This window comes from Dermacentor albipictus, chromosome 1 (assembly GCF_038994185.2).
Source record: "Dermacentor albipictus isolate Rhodes 1998 colony chromosome 1, USDA_Dalb.pri_finalv2, whole genome shotgun sequence".
NCBI lineage: Eukaryota > Metazoa > Arthropoda > Arachnida > Ixodida > Ixodidae > Dermacentor > Dermacentor albipictus.
In genome coordinates this window covers 340,200,392-340,224,561 of record NC_091821.1, presented here as the reverse complement: position 1 = coordinate 340,224,561, position 24,170 = coordinate 340,200,392, and the positions used below count along the sequence as shown (strand labels likewise).

The following is a 24,170-nucleotide window of genomic DNA, read 5'->3' as shown; positions in this document are numbered from 1 at the left end:
AATTGGCTGGAATATGGTATCACGAACAGCTTTAGCGCACGAACGATTTTACGAACACTGGCTCAATTTCTTAGGCTGAGTGCCCTGCTCTGCCCACGCATCTGGCTGTAGCGATTACTGCTAAGTGTTTACAAGTCCGAGGTGGCCCTGCTTCGTAACAAGTTAGTTTAGTTTAATTTTACGTAATTTTGTATTTTTATTGCCTTACCTCGTTGACTCAGATACCGCCCCGTCTCCGCTATCGCCGGGATGCTGACCCGACGAATTGCAAGAAATTGATCGAATCGGAGATGAGAATACTCCCATGCATGCCCCCGCACTCGCTCCCCCCTAAAATAGCACATAAGCGTTTTCCTCGTTGAGAGCGAAGTCTCGCGTCCTCTCGCCAAGGCAGAAACCAGTGGCGCTCGAGTTAAGAACGCGCACGTTAGCCCTATAACGCCATCACTAACGAGTCGCCATAAATCGCGCGCTTCAAAGAGTCGGCGCGAGGGGGTAGACCAAAGTGCGCCTCCGTCGCCCACCCACCACTTCTGGGCATTGGGAGGAGTAACGAGGCATTTCGGTTATGCGGTGGTTTTTCACGCCCCGGGGCCAACGCTTTCCGCCCCCTCTTCTTCGTGGGGCCAGGGGCGTAACCCGCAGGAGGGGTGGTGATAGAGCGTACTCTCGCTTTCGACGCCACCGACGTTCTCCTTTCCATCCGGTCGGCGAAGATAGCAGCGTTCGAATATCTAATTAAATTCTCCGCATTCCTCAAGACCGTGACTGTAACGATCGTCGCCTCTTCGGCCTCGAGAGCGTCCGCTTCGATCTGCGCTCGCCTGCGGCGAATTAAAAGCTTCTGCTGCCGCGCCGTGTTGCTGGAATTGGGTGGTCCCATAATGAACCCACTCTCCGACCCCAATCCACGGCGCTGTATTTTGCCCGCCTCTCTAACGTTTTTCTCCCTGCGGGGAACGGGATCTCATTCTTATGCTAGAAGCATTTGCTCCGCTACTAACAGAAAACGAGATAGTAGAGGAGTGCGCGCACACATGCAAAGATATTGAACCAGACGTCAATTTTATCTCCACAATGAATAATTCCAGTGTTGTAGATGAGAAGTTAACTTCATCACTAGGAATAACTTTTGACCAACTATAGGCTGCGGGGAATCAACAAAGAATTGGTGCTTATGATACTATGCTCCTAAACTCAAGATCCCGGGTTTGATACTAGGCCGAGGCGAACACATTATCGTGCGGAAAGGATAGCCGAACTGCTTTCGCACCAAGATGACGGCGCATGCGCATGCGACGTTATATCTGTGGCGTCACTGAATCACGTCAATAATTTATTTATTTTTGTTAGTTTCTTTTGTTGTTTACGTGTGCTCAACCATCTCCAAACGTATTCTTCTTGTTTTTTTTCATCCATGATATCCTTTCATATGAAATTGGGCCGCATTTAAATGCAGTCGGAAGGGCGCAGCAGTACTGAAACAGTGTTCACTGCCATACGAATAAAATGTATGGACAAGCTTCGTGTTTACAAACGAGAACCCCATCATGTCGCTAGCAAGTACGTGCTTGGGGAAGAGGAAAAAAATACGTTCTGTTTATGATCGGGTCACTTCAATCCTTGGCCGCACTTATTTGCTGCGCAGGCAGTTCTCCTATACGAGAATAAAAAAACTCAGGACCAATTAAATATCGCGTCCGTGCCACAATCCGTAGATGCGTGGTATAGGCAATGGTACAGGAGCATATATCTGAATGACGTCATGACCTGGAGGAAGTCATGTTGTACAAATACTACAGCGTATTGCCTATTCCGCAGCGATACCATATGCTACAGCATACATGCACTCGCGCGCACACACGCACACACAAAGAGAGAAAGAGAAACGGACGTCCATCCCTCGCAGTTACAGCAGTAGTTGAACAGACCTTAAGGTCACTCGATATTTCATTAAAAGTTATCGTTATTTTAGACTACTAATTGTTTTTAATAAAGTCTGCATCTACTTCTCAAGTCATCTGTAGAATCAGATCTGCAGCAAATGCAGGAACGAATGGCGTACTAGAAATATAAAATACAACAAACAACTTGCTTATGAATTTGTAGACTGATGATTACTCGCTAATGCCAACTGCACTAGGTTTGCGCATAATTTCAACTTTCTGCTACCTAAATGTAACGCCAACTATGGAAAAATGACATCCTCTTTTTCAGCGTTATAACTACAGAATGACTTTGCACATTACTTAAGGCACCATGCTATTTGAATGCATTCAAACATGAATTGAAATGTTTTGTTTCTTGTGAATAATTTCATGCCCGCTAATACGTTCTGCTGTATAGTTATGCATTTTGATATCTGTATTTCTTTGTTTATTGTCGCTTACCAATGTATTGAATTTTGCGCGTTCATTTGTTTTCCCTGCACTTTTCTCATTTTTCTGCGTTAACCCACTATTCTATATAATTTTTTTTTCCGAGCTGCAGTCGCTGACTTTGGGACCCTGGTCTGCAAGCTATTTGCACGTAATGACTGCTTGATGAATGGATAATAAAGTGAAATTGGGAACTCAAACTGAGAAACGGAAACTACTGTAAAGTTGTTGCTTTCGCGATTCTCCCGCAAAACCCGTCACAGAGAGACGAAAACTGATGAATTTGCCCCTTGAATCACGCTGCTTCTCCCGCGGTTACGTTTACTCCGAGAGAGGAGGCAGACTCACGGCATTTGGATGAACATCCAGAGTTGCATGATAGCGAGGCCTGCCTTAGGAGCAGCAGTAGGACGGTGAGCGCCAGCAGGTGCGCCGTGTTCTTCGCTTCGGACGGCACGGCTCCTAAATGGAAAAGAAAGAAAGAAAATGACGATTATGAGACCGCTTGCAGATGAGACAAGGTGACGAGGCAGGTTGTTAATAAAGCTTATTCCCAACCAAAGGAGCCAATACAACAACATGAAGAACCGCGAGAGTACCTAGTACATGCTTTAGGAGTGCTTCTTTCGTTTCGAGTAGTGCGGCGAAAGGGAGAAGTTAAATAAATAGCGAACAGAAGTCATAACTTTGGTCTCGTACTGCGGCGTACAATTCCAGCGCCCATGACATCCATCTGGGATGCCAAAGGTTTCGCTACAATTTAGCTTAATTGAGACTCCTTTTGAGCACGAGAGAAAGAGAGACATAAAGGAAAAGAAGAGAGGTTAACCTCATGAGAGTTTGCGCTCTGCTACCCTGTACTGGAATGGGAAAATTTTGGGATTCGGAAGAAAGAGAGAGAAATAAAAAGAAATGTTTATAATCAGAACGCGTTTCCTGTATACTTTTTTTCTTCCTTCTTTTCGCCTTTTTTGTACACAGACAATCTACAAAGGTTCTACATGGTCGATGTTTTCGTTCATTCTGAAATACAATCTTTGTCATAGTAAACAGAGTAAAGATCCAATGTTGATCTTACTCCCTCTAGAGGTATACGGCTATCCTTTGTTCACTTGGGCGCCTGAGACACACCGAAAGAGACGGTCTCCGCAAGTGCAGAATAGTGTCGCTAAGGATAACAGCGCTAGCTAGGTTCGCTGGAGGCTTCGTGTAGATAGAAGCCGACATAGACGAAACTTGGAGGAACTTTGTATATACAACTTTTTACACGAGACGCACATAGAAATACAAGGTGGCACTGGAACACATAGGGCGGCCCTGTATCGGCAGAGCCGATGGTGCATAGCACCGCAGGTGTCATGATCTTAGAACGTTTGGCCGGGTCAATGGGCCGCGTTTTCTACCCCTCAGTGCCCCGCTCCAAACATTTACAGTCCAATCGTCATCGAGTGGCTTTCAGGATGGTCTGCCGCCACACCAATCACCAATCCTGTACTATAGCATCGTCCTGCGAGTGGTCCGCCAGCTATTCAAGCACTGGGCCTCGTCTACGCCCCCTTACTTCCACTATGGCTTAAGGAGTTTGCTCCTCTCCCTAAAAACAACATGAAAAAGTGCAACAAGGGGGGCCGTTACAAACGCAAAGCAATTGTACGTTCCGCGAAAGCAAATCGTACCTCGCGTACCGCAACAGGGTCCACCTAATGGGCGCAATTAAGACTAATAAGCAGACAGCGCCTGCAGACTAAAACGGCAGGGGGATTGACTTCTGCTGCGTCGCCTAATCCCACCCTCGTATACCAACCTACGACCTTTGGAAAAATTCTGTAGCATAGTGATTGCTGGCCATATGTCAACGAAAATTGTCAACGCGGTACTTTAGGCTTGCGTATACACCAGTCGAGTAAACGATTGCTCAGAAAAGGCTTTCCAAGACGGCCGATTGGCCACGGTCTGAGAAAGGGGTTCCCACAATGGACACGTGGCGCGCAGTGCACGAGGAATACGGCGTTTGCGCCTTCTGTGCCGTCACCCCGATAGTGACCCTGCCGCTGACAACCAACTATACCACTGTGCCTCCCTCGTCAAACGAGGGTCATCGCCTACATCCCGCTAGCCGCCTCTTTACCCTTTCTTTGCGGCCAGAAGTTCCCTTCGACAGGACCAAAATAAAGGGAAAATGCCGATTTGAAGCTTCCAAAACTCAGATTAAAGAAATAACTCGCTCTTTTCCAGCAGAAAGCTTACAAATAGCAAGCGCAAGCTTCGTCCGCGCATTATTTACCGCCATCCCGGACATTACATCATCACAACGTCACACAAAGCAGCGTAACTGCGAACCTGGCCATGCCAAAAGAAAGCAGGCGCTTTAAGTTGTTACAACATGTGGACGTAACTTAACACATTGCTTATAATGTCCATTATACATATAATGCTGAGTCACCTACGTTTTTTTGCTGTGTAATGTAACGGGCGCAATGCAACTACTCTCCCAATCCAACGTATAATTAGAGTCCTTCGTTTTCGGGTAAATTCCCGCTTCTTGCACCCTGCACAAAATTTATTAAACCCGATTGCTTCCCGAAGTTTGCCTTTTCATACAGGATAATAATAAATTCAGTTGTTAAAAACACTATGAACAGTGGCCACCTTCTGCGGCCAAGTGGGCAATATATATGATGTTATTATTCTTACTGGTATAAGAATATGGCTTCTGCCTCGTTTGCGCTTAAAACACAAGCGAAAGCGTACACTTATAAATATATACTATATTCAATGCCTGTCAGCCTTGAGTGAACGAAAGCTTGTTGCATTTTTAGTAGTCGCGTTTGCATGAATACAACAATAGCGCATTGCCTCGTATTTCCTGCCCGTCACATACGTCTAAACGGTGATAATGCGCTAGAAAACAAATTAAGAAACCATTGACTTTGCTCTGCAATGCCAACGGTAACGGTGACGTCGAGAGGACGTTTGCCCAACTATATAAGTCACGTTCAAGGAAGGCTCGCAAAACCCGTGTCTGTTTGTTTGTCTGTTTTGTGTATTAATAATATCTGCTAACGGGGATTTGTACATATATGTGTGCGTCACATGATTTGCGAGCAGCTCTCTTTGTAAGTACAAGTACCGGCGAGTCATTTTGGTTATTTAAGCGGAACGTTTGTGTCCAAAATAAGACCATTGCTTGTGGATTTTTGATTGCAAAGGTTGCCAGGAAAATCTCGAACTTTCGACTGTCAGACAACACAATCTCCGATTTCTACCAGGTTTTCGTGCCAGGCAACAAAAACCCCAATTTCTCCGTGCTTTCTCGAAAACGAAGGACCCTACGTATAATTTATGTAAGTTATCATGTTTAACTGAACGTCTTTTTTTTTTTTTTTACAGCGAAGATGTATGTGGCTAGCCGATTCTCCATCGGTCCATCCATCCGCCTGTCTCCCGTACGCCGAAAACTCCTCTGGCGCAACTGAATGCGCATGCGCGAAAAAAGAAAGAGAAAAAGAAGCGCGCGATTGGCCGAGCCGGTAGTGACGTCATTGCTCTCCATCGCAGCCGAGCGCGCGCGCAGCAGTTTCTCTCCGGCTCTGAAATGGGCAGGCCATGCGTCATACGTACTCTTGAGGAGCAGGCAGCTTTGGATCAGCAAAGCCGCGAGCAGAACCGGGAACAAGCTCGTCTACGCCGTGCCGATGCTGCAGCACGGGCACAAGAACAGGCTCGTGCAGCCGAGCGCAAGCAGCATCTGCGTACCGAGGATCCCGCTCCCTACCAAGGCGTCGTTTAATAAACACCTGGGCCGCACGTTTCAGCTTCACTGGTTAACCATCTGTACGCAGTGTTTGGGCGGTGATTCCTTTCTTCTTTTTTTAGTAAACGTAGCCGGTGCTACCTTGTTATGATATGGCCTTTTCCAGTTTCATTTGCTCATAGGTTCTACAAAACTGGCTGCTCTATCGGCAAGCACTGTATTTGTAACTAAACACGTACGTCAACTACGGCATTTAAATTTACTGGTTAAACTGAGCTCAGTTCTCCTTTTTTGTACCTCCTCGATACGACTCTTCGGTGCGCTAGAGTTTTGCTCCACAGCTCGGGATGTCACTATAACCGAACTCTTACTTTCCTTCGGTCACATAAGAACAGAAAAGCAAAATAATATAGATCGGTTTAGTAAGAAAAAAAATTGAAAAAAGAGACAAGGAAGGACAACTGCCAAACCGCACATCGAGCCAAACAGGCATGCTGTCCTGGCCATTCGGTTCAGCGTTTATCCCGGTCTTCCCATCTTGCGGGCGCCGTCGCATGCGGAAATGACCGGTTCTGCCCCGTTTTACGATTTTTTTCCGGAACAATTCCATACGCGCCGACGGCGCAAGTGAAGTAAGTCGGTGGGGTGGAAAAGAGCTGTTCGGGCTCTGCTTCACTAATTCTGTGCATGCTGGTGGGAACTGCAGCTCGCGAAGTATTGGAAGCTCGGCGAAGTTGCGGTGGTTCTTAATGGAAACAACACGCAAGTAATGGTTACAAAGAAAGTCGACATCAAGACAGCACCTAAATTATCGACTTAAATATTTATTGAGCACACCGACATATTGAGCCCGCGTGCATACATGAACAAAAAAAAGTTATTCTGTTCTGCTTGGAATATTCATAACGGCACATGCCAGCCTATCGCAACGTTCGACAAATTAGCCAAGGAGGCCGTTAAATGGCAAACAACCGTTACTAAGAGCTTTGAGGATTCGGTCCCTGTTGTTTTTGATAAATGATATGCGAGTGCAAACAAATATGAAATTGGGTTATGATAATGAGGGGTCGGCATGCGCAGAAGCAGTTACATTCAGCGAGGAGTTAACCATGCAGGGTAGGCCGGCAGTCGTTCACTGGCTATCATAATAAAACCACGCGTGGCCAATCAGGGGTTGCTCTTGCGGGGCACCAGAGATCTAATTAACAAGGCCTTTTGGTCGCAAGTGCCATTTGCTATTTGCCACCTGCCTACTTCTCTAATGCGTTGTACATCAAGACTCGCTAGCGTGACTTTTACGAACGGTTCAAGCGTAAGAAATTTCTTGCGAATGCGGGCCCGGATTTCCGATCACGACCTCCCGTTTCTCTCGGGTTCAATCCATGCAGCTCTATGAGTACTGCACAGCACCCAACAGCCAGAGCATGGCTCCCCCTTTATTTCGTGTCCTATTAACGCAGACCACGTAAAAGCGTGGGGACTGGTCCATGGCCTCATCTTGTTCCCACAGAATACGATAAAGGCAAGATATATATATATATATATATATATATATATATATATATATATATATATATATATATATATATATATATATATATATATATATATATATATATATATATATATATATATATATATATAAAATTGTGCAGATTTTACGCGCACCATCACACGTGGATGAACCAAATTTCGGTCCCCAGGGAACTGCTCCGCAGTTCTTCCGCAATTACGCACTTGTAGAGTAGAGAAATTCTCAAGCTTGAACTCGACATCGCTTCTTTCCTGCTTATCCCGGATAGATCATTATTTCCTTGTTTGAAATTACGGGTAAGAAAGAAAGAATGAAAAAAAAGGAAAAGCGAAGATGAACTAATGTAAAAAAAGAAAAACAAGTTGGAGCAATAAACTAGGTAATGATAACTTCGGATAGCGGCAGACCATTTCTGGCATTGATGTATTAAAAGAGAAGAAGACAGCGAGCTAAGGTGCCAGTAAAATGTGAAATGAGGGAGGCCGCCTGTACTGCCTGGTTCTCAGAAACGTCAAATGAAAGAAGAAAGCAAAATAATTTAGACGGGACAGAACCAGGCACGATTTAATTTCCCGAGTCAATCTGAGTTCCCTACATCGACCACGGCTTTTTAGCGAAAGCTTTCTCCCTGGGGGATGTGCAAAGTGGAGAACCCGACCGCTATAAACACCTAACACACTCGTAATTAACGTACCTCACACCGCTGATAATTTAGGTTCTGGCGAACCATTGTAAGTAATGCTACTAGAAAAAAGAAAACGAAAAAAAGAACGTTTCGCGCTGTATTTTTATAGTTATAACATACACATCACGCCGTTTTTCATGGTATAGAAAAACGGACATGTTGTGGAACATTCAAGTCACGAAGCGCAAACTGGAGTAGGACGTGTTAAAAACAGCGCTTATAATGTCCGTTATAATCGCGTCCTCTTCCGGGTCAGCACTTTCTGACAGTGCTTACATTGTTTTACCTTGTATTATCCGTTCCCAAAATAATTGAACAATATGCGTTATTTTTTTTCTTTATTTGCTGCAAGAGACGTACTACTGCGGCTGGATGTTGAAGACGCAAGCAATAACGAAAGACGACGGGGCCCCTTTCAGATGTAACAAAACCTAATAATCAGGGCCTGCGACGATCAAACTCAATTTGAAACTAAAACTGAATTTAACAAGAGTAAAACGTAGGCTTCGACAAATCAAATGCGAATTTGAGTCCAATATGTTTCTCTCGTACAGCGAACGCTCGTTATAGCAAGCACCCCTGCGGTAGCTCTATTGGCGTCAGAAACAAAGCTGTATGTTCGCCTTGATCCACCTGGCTTACCATGCGAAACGAATCCTTCTTCAAGGGACTCAACCGAGACAGGATATTGCAGAAGGCACACTATTGCATTTGGTGCTGTTGTTTGAGAGAAAGAACGCGTTTTACTTCAGCCGTTACCACAAACTAATACTGGTCTGATAGCTAACCTGCTTTGCTCGGGCCCGGTTAAGTCGAGTCTATAGTGGAGCAATGGGCGCAATTCCAGCCATTCGAAAGCAGCCCAAGCCATATAGTCGTCTCGGCGACGGAAATGGCATTCCGCGTGTCCACCGCACCACGAAGCAACGAATTCTATTCAAAAGATGGTGGAGTTTATACTTTGCGGCTTGGTGAATGCGTTGCAAGGGCGGTTGTTTTCCATGGTTTAGTGAACGCCTGCCAACATTTTTGAGACACAATAGTTCGAGTCAGCACTAAAACGAGGCGATATCATGTGTGAAATAAAGCGGCAAGGAGAGACTTAACGGTAGGCGGTAGAAACACGTGCGCTGAATAACAAGTCATAGTTTGGTTTGTGAATCACGACAGAGCAGCCGAAAAACACAAGAAAGAGTCGTAGAGCAATAAGAAAGATAAACGGCATCGCTAGAACGGCTGATGGGAGCGCAAAACAACAAGACAGCGTTTAAGGAATCCAAAGGCGTGCGGTAATAGTAAACACGATGGGTGAATATTATTGAGGAAGAGGAAGCAATAACACTAATCACATCCTCGAAGGCGCACGATAATGCGAGACCGCGCAGTACAGCCGCATGTTGACTTTTGGAATTCTCCTCGCAACAGCGCCTAAGTAAGGGCATTACGTTGTTGAGGCTGGCGATCATAATGGCTTCATAATACTAGTTGGTTCTATTTTGATCTTGAGTTTGTTTTTGATTACGCACTTCGAATCATTCCCTTAACTCCTCTTCGCCGCGTTTGCAATGACGCAGTACGAGAGACTTGGACTTGTAATCATTGTTTCTCTTTGCGTACGTCTTTAATTTTTATTGTTATATTACGCTCTTCGCGCTGCACACGTTCACGTTTCAGTATGCGACGACTAGCTGGCGCCTGCGAATGTTAGCTTCAATAAAAAGTGCACGGGACAGTCTAAGGCTTACTGCGCGTTATATTTCGCCAGCTATAGCGGGACCGCTTCGCGTTAGGGGCGAAACCACAATTTCTTATTTTAACAACGCGCGTACTATTGTACCAAATCCAGTTTTCAATTTGCATGACAAACAGAGTCCATGTGCAGCGCAGATGTTTATTCGAAGGTACCAAAGTTCCATTGTCGTAAATGTTAAACTTAGCGGTTAGTAAGCACTAATATTACTGGTGAGTAAAAAAACCCGCTGGAGCATACTTGGTTCTACGATTCTCTATGCCTTTCCTCTGCCATAATATTTACGGTAACAATGTCATTGCTGGCATACATACGAATAATGCAGAAAAAAAATCTAACCTAATTACGAGCGCTATCTAATGCTTGTTCCCATACGTATGAGAACTTCAAAGATATTAGAGCGGCGCAGCTATACGGCGAATATACCACGAAGCTTGTGCTTCAGAAAAAGAAACGCATCATAACTGTTCGTAAGAGCAATTTTTTACGAGCTAATTGCGAGACGGAATCGGCTCCTACAAAAACGAATTCCGGCCATTCCTCATACTGGGCATATTACTAGCGAAGGCAGCCAGCCAAATTGCAAAGAACACTTACGAACGAGAAGATTTTGCGTATTCGGCATGGTTCAACTCTGCCTTAAGCCTACCTGTAGCTTCTCCTCCTCGTTTTCTCAGTATCTGGGCCGGTATTAACCACACGCTCTTACCCTAAAATTGTTTTGAAGAGGCGTCAACCGGCGCCACGAGGACGGCAGCGAGCGTGAGAAGCGCCGAAGCGGAACAAGCGGAGGAGGTAGCCATCGCCCTGGCCATCGCCGACGCAGACTGCCACACGGTGCTGAGTGACTCAAGACAGGTGGTGCGAAACTTCGCCAACGGGCAAATCTGCAGGGAGGCTGAGCGCGTACTGCGAGCGGTAAAACTACACGAACGAAAAGTACGACTCAAGTGGTTCCCGGCGCACGCGGGCGACGCGTCGGAACGCAATGAGAACCATAACGGCACACGCAGCGGCGCGAGCGCTAACCAACCGCGCCCCGGCGACAGACCGTCCGACGTGGTTCGGAACCAAGGACCGCATGACGGATTACAATGAAATCACGAAGGCCTACCGCTTGGCTCGCATGACTCTGCGAGGCGGTAGTACTGAGACAGCTCCAGACCGGATCGCTACCGACCCCGAAACTGATGAATCGCATGTACCCCGAGACATATCCGACATATATGTGCAGAGTCTGCCGGAGGGAGACCGCAGACTACACGCACATCTTGTGGGACTGCATTAAATATCCAGAAGACGCTAAATCAAGAACACTCCCACCGCGGCTCGAGGCAGCCGCGAAGAGCTACGACCGAGACGATCAGCTATGGGCCATCCAGCAGGTCCTCGAGGCGCTCGAAAGGCACGGACCCAGCCAGCCGGCAACGGCGAGCGGAGACCCGCGCCGAGTAACGGCAACTTCGAGGATGACGTAGGCCCTTGTCGGGGCGCGCGAGCACCCAACTGCACGCATAAATAAAGTTTCTCCAATCCAATCCAATTTGAAGAGGAAATTCCAACCAATCTTGACGCTGGACATCTAATTAATGAAGACGGCGAGCCAATGACCTACATCACTTACGAACGAAATGCTTCGCGGATTTGGCTTCTGGGCTCGTATTCACGAAAAATCTCTTACGCATATCAGCATATCGGTGTTGGTAAGGGCAAATTTCAGCCAATCCTAATACTCGGCATATCATTAGCGAAGGCGGCCAGCCAGTGGCAAGAGAGCGTTTATGAACGGAGAGAGAGAGAGAGAGAAAGCAAGGGTAGGGAAGGCAGGGAGGTCAACCAGAACAGCATCCGGTTTGCTACCCTACACTGGGGGTGGGGGAAATGGGAATAGAAAGGGGAAGAAAGGGAGAGAGTCAGCACTGAGTACATGTGGGAGAGACACCTTACACAATGACGCTATAAGCGGTCTCTTAAGCCCGTGCACTTCAAGTACCGCACTAGTGCACGAATCGCTTTTCGAGCCAGTGACGGTTGTGGCCACGGTCCGAGTATCTTTGACTCGGTGAACGGTCTCGAGTCTAGTCTGTGTAAAGTTGCCCGCAGAGAGAGGCGTTGGGCATCGTAGCGAGGGCAGGTACACAATAGGTGCTCGATGGACTCCTCGCACCCACAGGAGTCGCACATCGGGCTCTCGGCCATTCCCATACGGTAGGAGTATGCGTTCGTGAACGCCACTCCCAACCACAAGCGACACAACAAGGTTGCTTCGCCGCGGGAAAGGCTAGATGGCAGTTGTAGCCGTAGCGTGGGGTCCAGTTTACGTAATCTGCAATTGAAGCCACTTGATGTCCAGAGATCTTGGGACTTCTTGCGCGCAAGTAGGCGAAGTTCTCTGGCAGCGTCCGACCTCGCCAAAGGTGTTGCACGCGTCTTTGTATCTTCGTGGGCACACCGGGCAGCCTTGTCAGCTAGGTAGTTGCCGACGATGCCACAGTGAGCCGGAATCCACTGAAATACAATGTGGTGTCCCCTTTCCAGAGCATGGTGGTGCAGTTCCCTGATTTCAGATGTCATTTGCTCGTAAGTTCTGTGACGTAACGCGGACTTGATGCTGTGAAGGGCTGCCTTAGAGTCACAAAATACGAATGGAAAGTTTACGAACGGAAAGCTATATTAAATTCGGCCCCTGATGCGCAATGGCTTCTGTGTTCCCATCATTCCTTAATGGCCGATCTCGTGCTGCTACCGATCTGGTACCTATAACGCAGAAACAACCTTTTTCGTTAGCCTTCTTCTCAGCACCTTCATCACGGCACACGTTTTAATTGTCTACTTCCTTTAGAGCGGTGCCCTGAAAAGACTACACACCTGGGTCGGCAGCAGCTATAGGCGTTGCCTTCGTGAGAACACACTCATCAGGAGGGCTACCAGTGTCACTTGCGATATGTGCGGCGACAAAGCCAACGCCTGCCGTCTATTGTGCTGCTGTTCCCGATTTGCATTGGGAAAACAACGCCTATAATGGATTGAGACGATTGGACAGTTGACTACTCTCCGTTCCAGAAGACAATCGAGGATTGACGTAACCATTCTTCAGTCCACAAGACATTGAATGGACTTCTGTCCTCATTGATGATTCATGAGCGCGAACACCTTTGACTACACGAGGTCGTTTTCGCGCCTTCAAGAACACCGTCGTGCAAGAACAGCGTGCAATAGCTTTCTCTGCTATTGTTTTATTCTCTTGTTCCCCTCGCCCCAACGCAAGGTAGGAGACCAGATGCTAGTCCGGTCTCCTACTTTTGCCTTAGGTATATTATCCCATTATCTTTTTTCTCCTTCTCTAGGTTTCAAACGATAATAACAGTACTTTGCAGCAGTTCGTGCCTTTTTCCCCGTTTTTTCAGCTGTTCGGGCACTGATAGAAGAGGAAAAAAGATCCATAATCAAGTCCCTCATCTTTACTCACTTCTTAAAACGCGGAGTAGAACATGACACTGCCATTCGTAGCGAGGACAAAAGTAGAGATGTTCGAAAGAATCATAACACCTGCACCAAAATTTTTACATACATTGTAAGCATGCACTAAAACATACATTTTATTTAAAAAACTTGCCAGGTCCCATATCACGATTATTGTAGGCGGTAATGCCCTAGCATGTAGTCGATACAGTCGCACAATGTATTGCCACCGTCGATACGAGATATGTATCACGTGTGTAGTGCAGCGAGGCTCCTCTTTCGCGCTTCCATAAGAGCACTTGGCGCCATCTAGCGCCGCCGCCGCGAAGCCTGGGGTGGCATACGAAATGCATGGCGCACCGGTGCGTGCGAACGCTGAGAAACACGCCATGCGGCAACCGGACTCCTTTCTCGCGTTCCTTTCTGGACACCCTGCGCGGTCTACAAAAGAAACACGCAAAATTACAGGAATATCCTACGGGACCGCAGCCCCACAAACGCCGTAATACCTGCGACGTCCTGTAACGGGCTTCAACGGTTCCCAAGCTGTTTTACAATGGAAACTCATTTTGGGGTATGATAAGTAGTTATGTTTAGTGTGGCTGATGTGGTGAGTACCGTTATTGTCTGCCATGACCAGGAAGCCCATCCCATATTCATTTGACTAATACAGCATTCAAGCTTCAATCGAACTAACTTTTCGCTCGGAACTTGCGCGACGACGCCACCGCACGGAAGAACACAGCCAGACGAACGTAGGCCTGGGCCGCTATCTTGTACACGTTCGAAAAGCCGACGTTCGATTTCGCCTCACGCGATTGGACTAGATTGGCCTAGGCCGCGATATCGGCGCAGCCTGGACAATCGCGCTAGGCGAAATCGAACGTCGGCCTTTCGAACGTGTACAAGATAGCGGCCCTGGTTTCTAATTCTGTGGTGGTTTCGGATGTGCGAGTAGCGGCGGCTTCGTCCCGGGAGCTTTCATCATTTCCCGCGTTTTTCGCTGCTGCAAGGTCCAACCGCGCAGCATTGTGGATTCTCCGGCTCCTGTCAAAGGATTGCACGGTAAGTTCGAATGAACTTGAACTCTTTGATGTGTCAGGAAGCTGTTCACCTACGAATCAGTGATCCGCCGCCTGCCCGCGCGCCTGCCTTTCTATATGGCACGCTTTCCTGCTTCAGTGTTAATATTCTAGGCCCTGTGCGAGTGCTTTTGTGACATTCAGCCGTCGCCGTTCTTTCTGGACATGCAAATGAACGGCGTACCTTGCTTTATTGGCCCTGGGAAATTAAACTTTGTCACCGAATCACCGGCGGGTGCTTGCTTGTCACTTCATGTAGTCGCTCACAAAGCGGATATATGTCGTTTGTCTTTGCATGAGTTTGTATCGACATTGACGGCATGCTCTTGCCTACTGCGTGTACCTCACAAACACTCGTAATAACGCCATAGAGAAAGGCATTCAACTATGATAACGTGCGAAAGTGGGGCCGGACATGCCACCCGTGCCTTACACTGGCGCACCGGCGTTAGGTTGGACGGCGCTGCTGAGGACGCGTTCGACTAACGCTGGGAAGGAATTCGCAAGTCAGCTGCGGTTATCGCCGCACGGTTATCTCTTGTAGGCGTTGCGCGTCGTTTTCAACGCTGGCGGCAAACGAAGCGCTGGTAAGACTGCGCTACTTCGACAATAACACCTCGCGTAGCGGCGCGCCAGCCCGCACGGATCAGATATCTGTTTTTCTTGTTTATCTCTATTTTTGTTTCACACGTAAGCCTGCGGGCGTCGTTGGCGCACAAGGCGAGGCGTAAGGCAGGAGTGACTAAGCGGCACGGCACGTGTGCGTGTTTTATCGGGAGCACGGTTGAGTTTCAGGACGTCGAGCGCGAGCTGCCACAAAGAAAGACAAGGAAATAGTATACGGGGTGCACACATAGCTGTACACGCCGAGCGTTTCAAAGCGCTGGCTGGCTTTGGAACGAGAGAAGTATCCACGGTATCGTGGACTACTGGTTAGAGCACGAGGCTGCTATGTTCGACGGCCGAGGTTCGATTCCTACCGTGGGTCACACATTATTTTCATTTCGCGCGCAGCATTGCAAGGAGGCTCCATGCAGACATAGGCGAAATCCGGGTTGGTAGGCTGGTAGTACTTTGGCACTAAAATATGCAAGGAAGCTAACTGCGTTCTTTATTACTTGCGTCGTTACTAGCATGCTCGACAAAAATACGACCAAGAATAAATTATTGCTGTCCATTCTGACACACACACGCACACAGAGAGGGAGAAAGAGAGAGAGAGATCCCGGAAAGTGCGTGAAATATACCCTAAGAATGCTAAGGCATCAGAAGAAGCTTTCTGCTTGAACCTCCACCTGTCGCATTAACTGCAGAAATTCCGCGCCTCTATGGACTCGAGAACGTTCTCGTCGACCGAGGCATTTGGACGACCATCAGATCAGAAAGCCAAAATACATCGCTGCAGTTTTTGACAGCCCTCAATGTAGTGCTAACGTGCAGCGTCGGACGCGCGCACGCTCAGTGCTCTCTCTTCTTTCTTTCCCTTTTATGCGAAGCATATTACGAGAGCTCAACCCAGCTCCTCAGGCGCGGCGGTGTCGCCATGAAACCACGTGACACCGTGACGTCACGACAGAGGAGAAGTGGCTTTGGCTCAACTCTTGCAAGACGGGCTGGGTGGGAATCGAACCAGGGTCTCCGGAGTGTGGGACGGAGACGCTACCACTGAGCCACGAGTACGATGCTTCAAAGCGGTACAAAAGCGCCTCTAGTGAATGCGGTGTTGCCTTAGAAACGAGCTGTTTCTAAGGCGTGCGTCTCTTGCTCAGGCGCACATTTCGTTGCCGCGCCGAACGCTGCTTTGCTCGACGCTCACCGCGTCCAATGCGGGGCGCGTAGTCGCTGCCCTGTAGCCCATTGTCTTACACCCCTTGGCGGGTCGACGGGAACGCTGTCGCGTTCCACTCTTGAAGGCGAAGCAGTAATGCATGAGTTGTTTCTTCGTCTAGCCGAACCAAATATAGCCAAGCAACAGCAGTTCACCAGGCTAAACAGTGGTTCAACAACTAAAATAAAGGCTAGTATGCTTCGCGTCCTGGGCTTAACCTTACCTAAGCCACATCCATTTTTTTTTACATCTTTCTTTCCCTTTACCTTCTGCCTTTCCCTTCCATTTTCATTCTCTCTCTCCATTCTTATGACAGCGGACGCTAGTCGAGGACATGTAATGAGGAGGGAAGATAACCGATGGTCATAAAGGATTACGGACTGGATTCCAAGGGAAGGGAAGCGTAGCAGGGGGCGGGAGAAAGTTAGGTGGGCGGATGAGATTAAGAAGTTTGCAAGGACGACATGGCCACAATTAGTACATGACCGGGGTTGTTGGAGAAGTATGGGAGAGGCCTTTGCCCTGCAGTGGGCGTAACCATGATGATGATGATGATAGTCGAGTAGCTCGGCACACTCACCGCTGGTGAGCAACTTGGAAGGCGGCGGTATCGCCTGCACGACGACGCGCGCCGGCTCGGAGCGCCCTCCGCGTTCGTTCACGGCGTACGCGAGGGCCAGGCACTCGGTGGCCGGCGGGATGTCGTCCACGTGGAACACGGGCCGGCCGCGGGCGCTCACGTTGCCCAGTGGGGCGCCCGTGTCCGCGTGGAACACCTCGAGCAGGTACCACTCCTGGCCCACGGGCCGGTCCTCGGAGTCGTCCTCGGAGCAGCGCACGAAGAACCACGTCATCGCCTGGTTCACCACCTCGCAGCCGGACAGCGCCTTCGGGGCACCTGCGCACGTGACCGCGCGGTCGAGTCCGTGAGAAAAGGACATCGTTCATAAAAAAAAAATGGCTGTGGCTTAGCTAAGGTTAAGCCCAGGATGCGAAGCATACTAGCCTTTATTTTAGTTGTTGAACCACTGTTTAGCCTGGTGAACTGCTGTTGCTTGGCTATATTTGGTTCGGCTAGACGAAGAAACAACTCATGCAGGCGAGCGCACGAGCTGAGACCCGGCTATGTAGCTACGCGGCCGCAAGCGAGCGCACGAGTTGAGCCTCCGCTTTTGCAGCTGATATGACGTCATATGGTAGCTACGCGGCCGCGCGCGGCGCAGCAAGGAAGAGCGTGGTTGTGCGGCTAGTATGCTTCGCATAAAGAAAAAAAGCGGTGGCTGTAGTGCTGCAAGTCCTCTATGTTAACAGCCTCCACTTGTTGCGTTTTTACGGGTTGGTCCAGAGGCTTCGCTTGTCTCCTGTCTGCGCCTTTCTAGCGTTTATGCATTGTTTCACCCGGGCACCTGTTCTACATATCGTTACACATATAACCTGTCAGAAAAGCGCGCGATGCTTTTTCGACCATCAACTTTCTGTTTGTGGCGCAAGATGTGGGGACGCATTTTGTAACGATTTTTTTCCCTAGCCGGCCAGCGTGACGCAGTGGCTGTAGCGTTGCGCTGCTGAGCACGTGATCGCGGGTTCGACTCCGGCCATGACGGCCGCGTTCCCATGGTGACGGAATGCAAAAAAAAAAGCTTGTGGTCAAAATTAATCCAGAGTCCCCCCCCCCCCCCCCCCCCTCCGCCCCCTTTTATCTTGATGCTTAAGCATTGACAATGGTACTTAAACACCTATAAGACGAAAACAAAGCTCAGTCCCGTATTGTTATATGATGTGGACCAGCTGCCGACATGTTATCGACCAGAGCAGTTTCCGCCATGTGTTCCCACATTATTTATTTAAGATACTTTCAGGGCCAGAAGTGAATAATAAAAGGAGCATAGTGGAAGTAACAAAAGACGTGTAGGTACTAACGGCCCTAAAAATTACCGAGACATTTTGCAAGGCTAGCTTGAATGTTTGAGCATTTTTATGGCAATAATGGTGACCTGGAGGTGGTTCCGTGCAACCTTTGTTTTACGGAAAAAGGATTCGTTGTACAATTTCGCGCGACCAGATAACATGCATACATTGCGACAGTGATCGGTTTTAGTTATCCCTGCATTACTGCCCGTGCATGCAGTTGCAATTTTCTACACTCCATCGCTATCGGCGCCGGAGGTAGGAAAAAGTGAGAATTGGTTGGCGCGCGCATCCGTTGTTGCTAAACTCGCGCACACGGATTGCAATGATTGCATTGACACCCTAACAAGAATGCGCGTTGCGTACCGTGTGGCTCGACGAAGTAGGTGCAGGGTTGCCTCTGCGATCCCACCGAGTTGTTGGCCCAGCAGACGAGCGACACGAACTCTGTGGCGACGGCCGGCTTGTATCGAGCCACGCTCCGGCTACCGTTGGTCGTGAATGTCAAAAGGTCTCGCACCTACAACGATAAGAAAAAGAAAACAGAGTTGCTCAGAACTTCATTTTCTTTGTTGTTTGCTTAAATGTGGAGGTGCTTAGGGAAAAAAAAGAACACGGAAGCGGCCTGAAAGACATCTAACTCCTCGTCGACTTAGAGTCAATAACAAAGAAGCGAAAAGTCCCGTTACGCTGCATTAATTTATGTTCGTCAGTCGTGTAAAAGGGGCGCTATTTTTGCGCACAGGCACACATCTATAAACGAACAATATTGACGTGGCGAAGTGCAACGCGACAAAATGAAGAATGCGAGTTCGAAGCACGCACAAAATTGCCTTTAACACCAAGGTCAGTCACAGGCTTTGGCGTAATAATATGCTGCAAAACTCTGCGTGTACATGTGTGCATGTGTGCGTGCATGAGCGCCAATACATTCCTCTTGTCCCACGCACCCATGTGTTGCCTACGCTCGCTGTGTGTTTAGTTTTCCACGCTGTGCCATGCAACTTCGTCACACATTGGATGGTCTTTGAGGCAATTTCTCTCACCTCTGAGTTGTTCTTCATAATCCAGTGGAAAGTGAGGTCTTCTGGGTCGGCGTCCATTTCGCACGGGATGGAGAGCTCCTCACGAGACGTCGAGTACCGAAACACTTCCTGCATCCCTTTTCTGCAGCGTGGTGCATCTGTCGAAGTACAAATCACGCAAAAACACGTGAGAGATGCTCTTAAGATAAAACACCATAGGTTTGCCTAGCCCCAAGTTGTGAAGCTATGTACTATACGAAAACAGAGATTACAGAGTCTGATTTCTCATCTGCAGTTGGAAACCCTCTTTAAACGCGGATCTCACTGGCTGAAGAAGGAAATCACTTAAAGGCCAATAATTATCGAGGACTCTCTGCAAGCCTGTCACGCCTCAGAAATTTGTGCTGAACTGACGATAATATATTATAAAAAATATAGTAAATAAGAATGTAGAACGAATCCCTTTTTTTGCAGCATACATAACACAGAACGTCTGTGTTATCAACTTAATAAACACCAGAGCGCATTTGCGAAAAAAGCAGTTCGTATGGTAATGCAGTCCGTAAGAGCAGGAGTCGACCAGTCGTAATTGTGAACATGTCTTTAGTAGAAGCGGCCGGCCAATGGCAAACAATCCGTACGAGTGAGGATGTTTCTAAATTCACTCCCATACTGATTGCGCTTATGCCAGGAACGTTTTATAGCGCAGCTCTTAGGCACCCGTTCCTGCGTTGAGTGTCGGCGTGCCTCGGCATTTTTATACCTCGAAACCGAACGAACGAGCACAGCGAAACGTGAAAGCGAAGGCGGAGCGCAGCGGGTGATGAAAGAAGAGCGCACGAGGAGGAAAGTGAAGCATGAGGCGGAGGAGGAGCGAAGGGGAGACGGTCTGCGCATGCGCTGAGTTGTCGGCGCCTAAAGCATTTGCAGCCGCGTGGGTGATCTCATCTACGCTTTCGAGGGGGGGGGGGTGCGATGAGGAGGAGGGCTACGCTTGTCGGCGGCGTCAGCTCGTGAGGTCAGTCCACGGTACCAGCGTGTGTGACGGGAATCACTACTGCTGCAAGAGGCTGTTGCGAGCGGCTACGAGTAAGGCTCGAAGTGACACTCCGTTTGGTGTTGTCGCCGCTGACACTAGTGGCACGACTTCCCCACGACGAAGGGCCGCTCTCGTGGTTAGTTGAACAAAAGAATGTGAAGAAAAGCGTAGTGCTGCGCAAGACGGGCTGTACGGCGACGATGGCAACGATATGGCGCCAGCAGGGTGTCTATAAACCGAAAAAATCGGGAATTCTTAGGCATATTGAACAGTCTGGAAATACTCAGGCAATTTGTGCTTCTATCAGGGAAAATTAGCTGTCATTTTATTGAAAGGGAACGAAAGTCGCCCTAATGCTGGCTGGAATAAAAGAGTGGAATCGCAACAAATTGTCTTTGACGCGGTATCGTAGGCTGGCGAAGCTGCCAGTTTACAGTCGACGACCCATTTTTCCGGGCGCCCGATTTTTGGGACATGCCCGATAATGCGGACGGCTTCTCGGTGCCACCCCATACCCCATACAGTCAATGTATAAGAGCGTCTGAGATTTCGGACGCGAGAATCTTTCGCCGTCCAGTTTTCTGAACTCTGTGCCGCAACCGCGAGGCAGGAACAGCATTAACCAAAGTCAACACTGCAGTTCTGATTATCTCGCCGCCTCGAACCGGCGCTCTCGCACGGAGATCCGCTGGCAGCCGTAGCCACCACCGCGGCAACGCGAGGCCTAGCTGCTTCGACGTTCGCTTTTAAGGTTATTGCCGTTCGATGCCGAGATTTCCATTGAAATAATTTACTGCTCTCAACATTGGCACCGACTCTGCCTCTGTAATCCTCGCGATTGGCTTCGAAGCTTAGAAAGCACGACGCGTTGCATAATGCCGGTCCGCAAAAGACAGCTTCGCCTCGGCACAATTACGTTATGCGGTGAAGCATACGTAATGTACTGCGGCGAAGCTTAACAAGTCTTGGAAGGGGCAATTGTCACGGGACACTGCGTATTCCCTAACTATACACGCGTGCTTCCGCCGTCTCCTGTCACAGTACGAGCACCGATATGCATAACAGGTGTACTGGCAGGCTTTCAGAGTTTTTTCAGACGTGCCTGAGGCGATTTGAGCCCTTAAGGGCAGTAAAAGACACGCAATCATTTTTTTCGGACGTTTTCGCGACGCCTAGGGAGTCCGAAAAACGGGACGTTGACTGTGCAACAGACCAAGAGGATGCTTCCTCTTGGTCAGTTGAACAGTTGGCCTCTTGGTCTTGGTCCGTGGGGCAAACGCGCGGTGGAACAAGGACGAGAACAGAAAGGACCGTCGCATTGAGGAATGATCGGGAAAGGAAGTGTGCCGCCTCTTCTTTGAGGGAGCTTGAGCTGAAAAAGCAGTATTGGCTGACGCCGTGATGCCCGTGACCGTCATTCAAACAAAAATAAACTCTTCAAAACAGTGAAACACAACACTGAGAGATTCTGTGCGGGCTGAGAGTATGTCAGGACAGTTAAGGTTGACTTTCCAGCTGCTGAGAGAATGTCACTTGTGACAAAGTTTGAGCCTAATATCAATGAGCTTTCTATCAATTGATAGAAACCGTTCATTTTTGAAAATATTTGCGTCTGTATGCATCTGTTTCTATTCATATTTGAAAACGTTCGACTCGTTTTGCAATGGTCTTTACCATTTTTTTTCGAAGATATTTTATTCGCTGTGCATTTTACTGAACCCTCCCTTCAGTTTTCTATATAGAATGAAATAAACGCCAGTCCTTACTATTCAAACTGAATTAAGTCGTATTTAATTTTGAACATGCCTACTAGAGAATGACAGCATCGAGCGTCATGGTGTCAGCCGTCTTGACCTAAAACAAAGTTCTGTGTAACTCAGTAAATTTTGTAACGGTACTCAGAAAAAACCGGGAAAACTCAAGGAATTTGGAAATGTCAACTTGGTAGACACCCTGCGCCGGAGTAGCACGCGTCGTCTGTATGAAAAAAAAAACTTCAAAACAAAAAAGAAGTGGGAAGAGGGGGAGGGGAGAATCATGAGGGTCAGTAAAGTGGACTGATGGTTTAGCTGGTTAACTATTGTAAATTAAGTGTAGAAAGAACAGTAAAGAAAAGAATGCAATCAAAGAATATGAACGCTTCTTTGAAGTGGCGGATTTATTAGAAACATTTTTCTTAGTGTCGAAGTAGTTAACTGAGATACAAACGAGCCCCCTTTTTCTTTCCGCCCCGTCTATCTTCCTTTCGCACGCTTTTCTTTCACGCTACTCCCTTCAAGACGCGAAAGTATCGCAATCGAAGAGCGAAATCGCTATCTATAAAGGCTCGGCAGAAAAGATCAAAGAGCGTTCATTTGTCAAAACAATCCTGGCGCGTACCTACGAAAAACGCACGACGATGTATGCTCATTGAGAGATGGCACTTAATGAAGTATACAGGGTGTCCCAACTATCATGCACCAAGATTTAAACCAAAGTAATAACCAAAGTAATGTAGTTTGCTGTCGCTTGGAGATACCCAGAATATCTTCTTTTTCTTTTTTGCATTGCGCCTAATTACATAGTGAGACTTAATAAATCAATTTCTGAGACATTAGAGTAAGATGAAAAGCGTCATTGAGAAAGTTGTAGAGAAACATGAGAAACTCCCGATACAACTTTCTGTTGCTCAATACGTGCTACATAAGTGTTTTTCCAAGCGTGAAATAACACCGCTTGTATTAAGCCTGAGTGCGTGTTTTTTCTGTCCAGTTTTGCTGTCCGTCTTTACTTATAAAACTGCACGAGTCACGTGTGAACACACACATGAACACCAACAATGGGGTTTCGGATTTAAAATAAATTAAGTGACCGTGTATTTTTCTTCATTGTCACCTTCCTCAAGCTTTGTTATGCAAAACGTGCCAAATTGAAGATTAATGCGTCCTTCCTGAATGAGGGTGTTGTCGGAAGGGGAACTTCTGAACTTATACACTAGGGCGATGCGTAACTTCTATTATTGGAACGGTGGGGTAACAAATGTAGAATACATTCGCGAACAACTTTTCTAAAGAGTTTCAGGACTATATGTAACCATGTCAACTAGTTTCACATTTTACACAGAGAGTTCAAGATACTAAAGAGTGGACAATAAAATTCGGGCGCCGGTTAACAGTGAGGCCACAGACCTTAGAGAAATCAGTTCAGCGTGTTATTTAGTAATTGTTCCCTTCTTCCAGCCTTGTTGTGTATTAAGCTATAAGAAGCATAAACTTGGGTACGTCTTGAATTCTGGATTCCTTTGTACTTCCTGTGGGATGACATATAGTGTTGCCGAAACTGGAATACCTTTAACTTATACGGCAAGGCGGTTCGCCAATACTTAACGAACGCACCACATGCTCGCGAAGAACTTTTCTTGAGTGTCTTAGGACTACATGTAAACATAGTGTTAGCTTTATGTTTTGCGTATACCGAGTTGAAGATATCGAAAAATGAATAAAGATCGAACACGAAATCTACAGTACTACAGGCAGTGGAATGCTTCAAGTCCAGCGCATTCCGATAAACGCAGCGCCGGCTTGAAATATCGCTGAGGCAAAGTATACTTTGCCTATGAATGTACTTGCGAGAAAAGACGGTAGACTTTACACGCGCCGCCTAGATGGAGGAAACTTTTTTACCAACGCGCGTTGCTTTTCGTTACCTTTGATGGCAATATCCGCTCGCTCTTTCTTGCCTGCCTT

The 24,170-nt window shown here is 47.7% G+C and overlaps 1 protein-coding gene across 2 annotated transcripts in view; it reads right to left on the bottom strand.

Annotated features, from left to right (window-relative positions):
* The window catches only part of LOC135905088 (neural cell adhesion molecule 1-like), a 288,619-nt gene that overhangs the window by 33,686 nt on the left and 230,763 nt on the right, over positions 1-24,170 (bottom strand). For both annotated transcript variants that reach the window (XM_065436102.1, XM_065436177.1), the window contains exons 8-11: positions 19,428-19,564; positions 18,748-18,901; positions 17,054-17,371; positions 2,727-2,840 (exon numbers count right to left, since the gene is read on the bottom strand). In XM_065436102.1, the coding sequence (XP_065292174.1) occupies positions 2,727-2,840; positions 17,054-17,371; positions 18,748-18,901; positions 19,428-19,564 (723 nt within the window). The remainder of the gene's footprint in view (positions 1-2,726; positions 2,841-17,053; positions 17,372-18,747; positions 18,902-19,427; positions 19,565-24,170) is intronic.